Source organism: Beta vulgaris, chromosome 9, assembly GCF_026745355.1.
Source record: "Beta vulgaris subsp. vulgaris cultivar EL10 chromosome 9, EL10.2, whole genome shotgun sequence".
Taxonomy (NCBI): Eukaryota; Viridiplantae; Streptophyta; class Magnoliopsida; order Caryophyllales; family Amaranthaceae; genus Beta; species Beta vulgaris.
In genome coordinates, this window is record NC_079210.1 from 24,094,493 (window position 1) to 24,105,580 (window position 11,088).

Genomic DNA, 11,088 nt, shown 5'->3' on the forward strand with positions numbered 1-11,088 from the left:
TAGAGAAAAAATATTTCTATTTCTAAAGATTTCAAATACACGTCAATAAATAATCCGAAGCATATGACCCAAGACAAAAACTAATTCGATTCCTAAAAGTTCAATGACAACTTAAGAAGCCTGTAATCAATGACAACTTAAGAAGCCTGTAATCAATGACGTATGCTAAAGATATTTTACCACAAGGCAGAAGCAAAAGTTCAATTATGCCAAAAGTAGTATTAGATAGAATATTTTTTTCTTCACCGACACATTCAAGTAGTCAAACAAACATTTCTTTTCAAACAAAATCAACTTGCAAACTCCTATAAAAAAAGATCAACTTGCAAACAGTAAGAGCCGTATATAGGGTAACATCGTCAAAAAGAACAAAAAGAATTGGTATGCTAACAAAACATCGACAAAAGATCATTTCAAAGGTTATCAGGCAACACAAAATTGTGTTTATTGACAATATACATGGCGACATCATAGTCCTAAGCTTCTTATAAACTAACCATCAAACTTTGGCTCATAGATTATTCTTGTTCACTGCCATGGGTGACATCATCTGAGAGAACGAGCCCTTTTTAAGTTGGGTACGTACTGTAAATCCATCTGCATTCTTCGATCCTTGTTATGCATGAATGTGAGATATGGTGGCAAGGCACAATTCGCTAACCAACATAATGATTTTCATCTGCGTAGCTCAATGCAGTACCAAAAAAGAACACACTTCCAGCAACTAAAAATCGTTAAGCTAGCAGTAAGAAGATTACGCATTCCTCTCACATAAAGAATTGATATCACCGACTTCGTTGACACAAATTTTTCAAATTTCCTTCCAAGTTCGAACGTTGATGCAATAAAGCCAACCTGCATGACTGCCCTGTTATCACGTCATATGTGGATTGCCTTCTCCATGGGATTATCCCGAAATCATCATGAAAATCATCCATTCCTTCTACAAATAACTGCCAGAGTAATGAACCAGCACCAGACCCGTTCTTTTTTGCAGACTTGTATATGATATCATACACGACTTTGAAGAGCCTATCTCTCTGTGCAGGATCAAAGTCCTTATTCTGGCTCGAAAGGCCAAATTCAGTCAACATTACAGGCTTCTTAAGTTGTTTTTCACCATCTTCAATGTGAGATGACACCCATTTTCGGACAAATTCCAATTTGTCTTCAAGATTATCCACAGTAAGCCTAGCATAAGTAAAATGAGAAGCTTATTTCACTAAAGTTGTATGATCTGAAGTAGATGGGCAGTTGAAAAAAGTTTAATGCGACGAATATCAAAGATGAGTGAATCAGCAGCATAATTTTTGACAGTTAGATTCATGTATAATTTAGTAACCATGAAGATAGCTCAAGAAATTACTAACTACTATTTCATGTCAAGAGTTACATTTTGTACTAAGAAAAAAAAAAATCTCCTCATATGACAACATGCAATCCATGATAAGAACATGCACTCAAACAACATAGTAGAGATAATAGAAGAACACAGATAGAATGAAACTAACATTAACCAGGAGCATATTACATATCATGCTCCAAGGTGTTTAATCTAAGTTTTGGGAGAAGGGTGCAAGAGAGAATACTCACCACTGGTCAGGGTACATATGAATAGAAGCGAAATCAACAGTTGGTATATCATTGTTTCGAACAAAATCAGTTCCAATAGTACCTTCCCATTCTGATGGGTTTAGAGCTGACTTTGAATTTTTTGAACCATAAAATCCCTCGAGGCCCACTGTAACCAAATGTTTCTCATCAATCACTTTTATAAATTCTGACATTTCCTTGATCCAATCCTGCAATTCAAAGTCATACGGTCATCATTACAATGAATTATTTGACAGTAAGTTATGTGATTTGAAATTGTTGACTTAGTAATTTGTTTGGATACTGCCAGAATCTAGATTAATCAAAAGAAAACAGATCAAGAGTACTTCAAGAACAATTCTAATCAGGAAATTCAATGTTCTGTGGAGACTAAAGCACTCACTTGAAGAGTGTCCCCTGACGGGTCAGACATGCAACGTGGTTCATTGATCAACTCCCAAGCAAAGATTACAGGATCATCTCGGTACTCAATTCCAGTGATGGTATTCTTCCTTGTAAGCATTGTCTGACATAGTTTTAGATAGGACAAATTACTAGAAAAATGGTACTATTGATAATCAGTTGCCTACAAAAGCAATAAGATTGATGAAAGAAAATTGACAAATGCTATAGGACGACAATGTCTTCCCCCATGGAGATGAAAAATCTTCGTCACAGGTAATGCATTTATTCACCCTAGGCCTGTCAATCCATTAACCCATTCAGAGCAATGAAACCCCAATTAGCAGAAATATTTGTTTGGAAACAGAGTTCAGACCACATTAAGTCTAGGTCTAGCTGCATCATATTATACCTGCACTTTTAAGATGTGGGACAACAGAGTGATCAATCACTCCCAGATTTTTACAATCAAAACAGCTTGCCTCTCTTGCTCATAGTTCACAAGTTTACAAACAAATAGCTCGGTGATAGATTCATTGCCTTTAGCAATCAATGAAAATGTATAAATTTGAAGCTCATAAAGTAACCTACTCAAAGCTTAAATACCATGTTGGTCAACTCATTTACATTTGTGAGCAACTCACAGATGTGATTTACATATTGTGAAATACTTTCCTAAAAGTTTAATATTCTCAAACTTAATAAACGGAATTATAGTTGTATTAAACGTGAAACAATCTAATACAAGGAATGGAATGTGGCAGATGGAGAGATCTTTTATCTTGTTCGAATGCAGAATGCTAGGTCTAATAGCTAATAGTTTACTACTATTTAATTGCTAAAAATCATGGTTCCGACATGAATCAAATGTAAAAAACTTATTGGTAGCAACTCTCCTTTAAGTTGAGTGGCCAAAGCCCCGAGGGTGCCTTACTCTCTTGAGTAAGCAAGTAAACTACCTTATTGGACATAGGTAAAGGGAGGGTAGTGAACTTCCGCGGGCTAGGTTCAAGAAAGAGAGTTCCTATTCATAGACAGGATGCTATTGCCTTTCTGCTGGCTGGCCTATTAGGATAGCAGCCTTTGTGCTTTGCCTGCTACTGACACTTGAAGCTGCTTTCAAGGTCTCCCTTACGCCTAAGAAATAGGCGTAAGTGGCTTGAAAGCATACTACACTTTTCAGCCATAGCTTGCGGGTGGGCGGTTCTTATATAGGATTTTCTTTTGGATTAGCTGAACACAAAGAATCATTTAGATCAGTCAACCCGAGAAATCATATGATTCAATAAGACGGAAGCTTCTTTTTGTCAGCTTTCCGCCATCGTTGAATAAGCTCTGTTGATAAAATAAAATGTCCCTAATGGTGTAAACAATAAGTAATTACAAGATTTATTAAGATAGTTTATAGAATACATTATATTCACCCTTGTTCCCATCTCATGGAAAACACAGACTAGTGATTATGAATCTGAATAGCTTTCTCCTTAGAACTCTACACAGCATTTTCGACAAAAACCATATCAGCAGGCCGTGCAAATATTTAGTCTCTCTTTGATAGCCAAGTCTCGTAGTTACAAGAAATTAAATGTTATTGCACCAATCTATAAGAAACTGATACATAGAACCCTCATTACTTACATTCGTCGTTACCAAAAACAACACCTTCAATACATCCACATACATTTGACGGATAAGAATGCATCTGCTCTTGTTTAGTTCCCAAAAAGAAAAAGAGAGAAAAAGTACCTTGATATAACTCTTGAAATAGGTCTGGATAGACGGATCATAGAAAAACGAATCATTGGAAGAGCTTATTCCAATGCCTTCTTGCCATGCCCATTTCACATATTGAGTTTTTCCACCATACGCTTGCAAATTGTTAACTAAACTCAAGATCAGCCTCACCCCATTTTTTCTTGCCTCTGCAATCACATAATCCAAAGACTGCAAAAGACATCAGTCACTCAGATTCTAGCAAATAATCCTTAAACAACACTTCACATATGCATATTGTTAATCTGCATTTACTAAAATTAGTACTCAAGGGACCTAAATCAAGTGCACCCTTTTCAGGGAAGCCACCCCGCCTCAAAGTGGCGCTTCTCACACTTTAAAAAAGAGGTATTTTTCCTGCATATTTCTTTCTTGTCTTGATGTGCTTTATTTACTCAACAGCATGCTTATATTAATTTTTTTAAGAGGAACTTCAAAGATAGAAGACCAAATCATTATGTCAAGTGCGAAGTTATAAAGGATTAAGAGGAAATGTCAAAAATGATTAGATACTATGGTGGAATTGTAATGATGAACCCAGCAAATCCATGAATTAAAAGTTAAAACTTTATAATATGCAATTATTATAGCAAACTTTAACACATTTTGAGCCTTATATAATCTGTCAAACTTCAGAAGACAAATTTAATCGGAAATCTCACTAAAAGCATTCAAAGCAAATGGAAACATCAGATCAAGCTCATTCATAACAACACTTGAAAGTTGAAAAAACAACAAAAATTGGTTATATACCTGATAAACTTGCTCATCATATACACCAGGTGAAATCTGAAGAGCATGATAAGTACCATCATTAAAAGCCCAAGTTCTACACACAGTAAGACCCATTTTAGATCCAGCTTGAAGCATCGCTTTCACTCTTGGTCTACTAAACCCATCCACACTATGGTCCATCAACCAATAAGAATTCCAACCATTTATATAAAATGGTTTTCCATCCAACATAAATTGATTTCCAACCCTTTCCACAAAACTGTAATTTGGCTCTTTTGTGACTTTGATTCTAATGTCACCACCAAATGACATGTAAATGAATGCAACTAATGTTGCCATACCAACAATTGGGTAAAACCATCCATTAGTTGCAAACATCTTTCTAAAACAAAAATATGACTTCGATTTGCTGGACATGCAATAATATTATGAAGTTGACCCCCTCCCCCAAAAAAAAAAAAAAAAAAAAAAACGAAAAAAGAACAGATTTTTCCAGAAAAAAAAGAGATGATTGGATCTACGTAAGTATCAAACTGGTGTGAAACCCAGATCTCAAAATGTGTTCTACAGTTCAAATTTGAAATACCCAAATCAACTTTTTGTGAAAAATGGAAGTTACCCAGAAATGTCTAAACAAACAACCTAGAAAAAGGGGGAAATTGGAATCCTTAAATCACTGAGAAAGTGAGTGTTTTTGGAGGATTTGAGAAAAACCCAACAAATGTTAATAGGAATAGGAAGGAAAAATTTGCCAAACAAGGATCTAGGACAATGAGAGTTAGTAAATTTTACTGAAATTTAGTATAATTGATTGAAGAGAAAATGGAAAGTAGTCAAAGAAATTTGCTTTTAAGGTAAAAAGACCAATCAAATAAATAAAATGGAAGTTTGATTAATAAATCATGACCTACCGTAAAACCCAAAAAAAAGGACAGTGAGTGTATCTAACGCTCGCTTCTCTTTTCTTTTTCTCTTACAAAGGGAAAAAAACCAAATCGAGAAGTCAGGGGAGACGTATGTCTGTGAAGGTGGGGGGGGATGTTGGGAAGTTGTTTTTCAACCTGGATCTTTCAGATTTCAATATTTTTTAATGGACTTTGATGCCCTACCAAAGCAGACATCAAGATCTTTAGTTGATCAAACGTAATCTAATTAGTATCAATCGTGACCCCAAAAAAATAAAACAAAAAAAAATTGAAAGTTGAATAAACCACCGGACAGCAATTAATTAAGTTTTTTTAAAAAAAAAAAAATTAATCAAGTGTTGTTTTTTTATATATAATTCAATCAAGTGTTCTTTTTAATAGTCACAAACGACATATTGGTATTTAGTATTTTCTTTATGTAGTCCAAACATCTCAATTTGAGCTATGTTTTTTTTTTTTTTTTTTTTTTTTTTTTTTTGACAATGGGTAAACGCAAGAAAAGACTGGAGGAAGATACTTAGCTTTTCCTAGCTAATGTAGCTAGTTTATGTGCTAAAATGACTTCCTCCCTTTTTACTTTTTTACAACAAACAAAAGCAAAACTATTAGCTATCATTCTTATATCCTTGATTATATGATCTAAGTCCTTGTGGGTCCTTCCTGAGCTATTAAGAGCTCTGATAATTTCTTGATTGTCCGTTTTGATTATCAGCTCCGAGCATCTCCATTCCATGTCTTGTATTGCCCTTAAAACTGCATACGCTTCCGTTTGCTCTGCCGAGATTGCGAATATTTTCCCCGCAAATTCCTTTATTGGGTCTTTATTGATATTTTTCCATGCTATGGCTGCTTTCCATTGTCTCGTTTTGGCGCTCAGCTTCCATGCTCCATCAACAACCAAAGTTTGGACCGAGGTCGAAACGCTTCTCCCCCAAGTCCAATTGAGCTCTTTGCTTAAACCCTCCTGGATGTTTTGATTGTCTAGATCTCTACTAGACACCCGACTCCTAGCTCTTATGGCATTTTCCTTGATAATCTCCATTATTCTTCCTAGATTTGGCTTACCTCTCTAAAAAATAACCTCATTTCTATATAACCAAATGCCCCACAGCGTGGCAATGAAATCGATTTCCATTTCTTTTCCTTCTTCTTTTTTCCGCTTTTTGAACAGATTAAGGAAGTTCTTAATCCATTGTTGTATGTTAATATGATCTCCTTGGGAAGTGACAATTCCCATTGAAGAGCTCCAAATTCTTTAGGACCATTGACAGTCACGAAGAAGATGGGCTAGGGATTCTCGTTGCAAGTTACACAAGCAGCAAATAGGATTGATGTCCTTGATTTTCCTTTTGCATAAGTTATCCGCTGTTGGAACTGCATTATTTAGAATTTTCCATAGAAAAAGCTTCCATTTCGGAAAGATATCCGTTTTCCAAAAACGATTCCAAAAACCCGTACACTCGATTGGATTCAAATTTTTTTTCTGCAGAAGCCAATAACCTGACTTGACCGAGAAGTTTCCTGATTTGGTGTGGCTCCACTCAAGTTCATCTTCTACTTCTTCCCTAGGGATATGCATGGCCAGAATTTCCCTCGCTGAATTCATCGGGAATAAGGACCAGATTGAAGTTGCATTCCAGGTTCTATTTGCGTTGATTAACTCTCCTACTAAGTTAATATTACCTCTAGAAGGATGGTTGATGGGAAACTTTGGATGAAGATTAAACCTTGAATGCCATTTGTCACTATCAATCCTTATGGAGTTACCATTCCCTAGTTTTTTGTAGATCCCCTCTTTCAAAGAATTGCAGGCTTTAAGCAAGCTTCCAAAAGCATAAGAACAATTTTTTACCTCGATGCCCTCCATAGCCAATTGGACTGGATCCTTTTTATATTTTGCTGTGTAGATTTCATGAATGAGTGAATGTTTGTTTTTATGAATTCTCCATGCCTGATTGAATAATAGAGCTTTGTTAACACTCTCTATATTTCTGAACCCTAGGCCTCCATCCAACTTGTGTTTTTCCAGTACCTCCCTTTTTCTCCAATAAATAGGTGTTTTGTCCATAGAAGTGGACCACCAGAATTTAAGTAGCAAGGAGGAAATCTTTTTTGAGATATTTCTTGGGAGAAGATATATGGAGATTATATTTGCTGCTACTGAAGCTAATATGGTGTTGATAAGAATAAGCTTTCCAGTTTGAGAGAGAGATCAAAATTTCCAAGAAAGGATTTTGCTCGAGATCTTGGAAGTGATGTTGTTGAATTGAGATGTGGTTCTTCCATCCACTTCCATTGGGCAGCCAAGATACTCTCCTATCTTGTCCTTGTTTTTAACACCTAAGGGTCTTCTCATGATCTTCAGAAATTTCAAGGGGGTGTTGGGGCTGAAAATAACATGCGATTTGTCAAAGTTTATTGATTCTCCTGATTTTTCACAGAAAGAGGCTAGAACCTTTTTTATAGCCCATCAATTTTTTGGTAGAGCTTTGAAGAAGAAGAGGGCATCATCAGCAAAAAAGAGGTGCGAAATGGTTGGAGCACCTCTTGCAATCTTGAGCCCCTGTAGTTCGCCCAGCTGTTGGAGATGAGAGAGGTTCCTTGAAAGCACTTCCATACAAAGAATAAAAATGTATGAGGAGAGGGGGTCTCCTTGTCGAAAACCCGCTGAGGGGTGGAAGAAAGAAGAAGGCTCTCCATTAACCAAAACTGAGTAAGAACGTTATACATTGCATGATCCAGTTCACCCACTTTTCGGGAAATCTCATCTTTTTCAACATTGCTTCCACAAAATCCCACTTAATTCGGTCATAAGCTTTGCTCAAGTCCACTTTCAGAATTCCAGCAAACGAATTGCCTTTTTTCCTCTTTCTCACCCAGTTTATGATTTCGTGAGAGATAAAGCAATTATCTGACATTTGTCTTCCAGGAACGAAGGCATTTTGGTATTTGTCTACTAACTCTCCCATAATAGTTTCAATCTGTTAACCAGCATCTTTGAAATGATCTTATAAGATGAGTTACAGAGATCATATTGTCGGAAGTCCTTGGTCTCTTGTGGTCGATCTAACTTCGGGATGAGAGTGATGAACGTCTTGTTTTGTTCCTTAAGAAGAAATCCAGAAGTGATAAAAGATTGAACGCAACTGATGACGTCTTCACTCACTATATGCCAATTTCTTTGGAAAAACACTGGGGGGATACCATCTGGACCCGGAGATTTGAGGGGTTTGGAGCCGAAGCAAGCTTTTTTGATTTCCTCAATAGAAAAAGGAACGTTGAGATGCTCGATGTGGCATTGATCGAGAGTTTTAACAGGGCCAAGAAAGGAGTCTTCTGTTTGGATCATGTTTCTGTTAGTGTCATCTGGTTGATAAAGGCTTTTGAAGTTTGCGAGAAAAACGTCTCTGATGAGTTGTTGATCAGTTAGCCAACTACCTTCGGTGTCCTTGATAGCTTTGATTGTGTTTCGAACTGCTCTTCCCTTAACACTCTTGTAAAAGTAAGCTGAAGTCTGGTCTCCGAATTCGTCCCAACGGGACTTAGCTTTTTGTTTCCAGTAGGTAGTTCTCAAATCAATTGCATTTAGGACCTGTAGTCTGTTTGATTGCTCATGCTCAGCCATATTTTTGTCTGAAATTTCTTTCTGCTGTTTTGTAAGGTTGCTAATGATTTCCTTCCAGTCTATGTTGTTTTTGGATTTGAAATTGAGGCACCAGCTCCTAATCTTTCTAAGAGTGTTCTGAAGCTTTCGTTGCAGAATAAAGGAAGACGACCCTGCCAATGCTTCCTTCCACTCTTCCTTTATGATACTACGAACCTCCTCATAGTTTAGGCTCCACGCATCTAGTCTATAAGGTCTCACTTTCTTGCTCTTGAGTGACACTTGGAGATGAAGAATTATTGGACTATGATCGGATAATAGAATTTGAGTTATGTTTAGTTCACCTTCTTTTCTTTATTTAAAATCAGTTTATATCATATTAGATAAATTTAGATCAGATAAGTTCACATCAGAATAGATAAGTTCACATAATCTCATGTTAATATTTCAAACTTACACAAACTATTATATGTGGTCAACCACACCAATAAGAATCTGTGTGGTCGATCCATATATGAAGGCCCAGTTCAAAATTTCTACTCCCTATTCTTTCTCCCTCGGTCATATTCTAAAATCCTAACCCTAGAATCCAAACTCGATACTTCAATCCCTCCCTTCGCTCCTCGTGAAATCCCTTGACAACCTCCATGAACACGAGAGTTTCATTCCCAACCGTTTTTTTCTCTCTCCTCCGAAGTTAAATCGAAGAGAGAATCCGCCATTGCCGAATTCGAGAAACCTTTCTACGAATTCGCGCCATTATCGGAGGTTATGATTAAAATTGTTAAATGAGTTACTCATATAGTCATATATGGAATACCATAGAGAAGAGATTTTGTTGGTTGTGGAATTGCGTGTGTAACACCCCAAAACTTTGATTCTAAAACTTTATAAAATATTCTCTTTTCATTAAAATATCTAACCAAACCTTTAGGGTGTTACCGCCGCATCTATTGTTCAAAATAAATGCAAGGCTAATTATTAGAAATAAAAATTTAACTTACAAACCAAAGTATCAAAATAAACCAACTAAGTTGTCTAATTTAAACCAATCCAAAACTAACAATCCCAAATAACAGTACTATAACATTTATTAAACTAGGTGAACTTAAAAACTATAAATTCACTCATTCCTGCAACGTAGTCCCTTTCACCAACCTGCACAATATAAATAGGAAGAGAACAAAGGAAAACAAAAACACAAAAATTAGCGAAATCTAAGTAATTACAACTCCATCCCATAAAATAATAATTGTTATATTTTAAAAATAGTTTTTTTATAGCATACATACAAATATAATACAATGCAGACAAGTATAACATAAAACAGACATGTATAATGTAATACAAACAAGTATATAACACACTTAGTCAATTTATATACTCCAAGTTTATATGATTCACACAACATCAAATTTAATTATTAGAGGGGAATCGAACGTCAGTAGGTCGGGACTACTCCCAGTAACCACCTACTTCAACATGGGTCGTCACCCAATAATTTAAGAGCAATGGCCAATATCGTTTTGCAGAACGTCCCTAGTGTGCACACCCCTCACTAATCTAATGGGTATCCACAATGCGCACCAATAGTATTAGGAGGAAGACAATAAAGAGTTGTAACAGAATAAAAATCAAGTACTGTTCATCACCTATGGAGGATCCAAGTCCACAGGATAATTCCCTCAATATTATTTCCACATGACGTGATTAATATATTTTGATAGTTATGGCACATCAAATATCACATTAACATTAACATGAACGTCTTTAGTTCAAATAATATTTTCACAACTTAGCCACTTAATAAAATTATAATAATAATAACGTCCATAATTTATAGTAACCAGTACGTCCATTATTAGAGTCACAATATATATCAACTTATAATACCGTTCGTTACATCATTAACACACTAGTTATACCCATTAAGTACATTATCAATATTAGTATAATTTTAATACGATGGTATAATTAGGTACATTAAAAATCCAAATTCATAACAACAATACCAGTAGAAATATATATATTATACGCAGGGATAATAGTACTATA

At 35.8% G+C, this 11,088-nt stretch overlaps 1 protein-coding gene across 1 annotated transcript; it reads right to left on the reverse strand.

Moving 5' to 3' along the window:
* Positions 1-323: 323 nt before the first annotated feature.
* On the reverse strand, positions 324-5,635 carry LOC104902808 (mannan endo-1,4-beta-mannosidase 2). The gene is made up of 5 exons (XM_010690710.4): positions 4,522-5,635; positions 3,742-3,939; positions 1,997-2,119; positions 1,594-1,802; positions 324-1,191 (listed from the first exon to the last, which is right to left on the reverse strand). The coding sequence occupies exons 1-5, from the start codon at positions 4,918-4,920 to the stop codon at positions 786-788; spliced, it is 1,335 nt and encodes a 444-aa protein (XP_010689012.2). The 5' UTR covers positions 4,921-5,635; the 3' UTR covers positions 324-785.
* Positions 5,636-11,088: the final 5,453 nt, after the last annotated feature.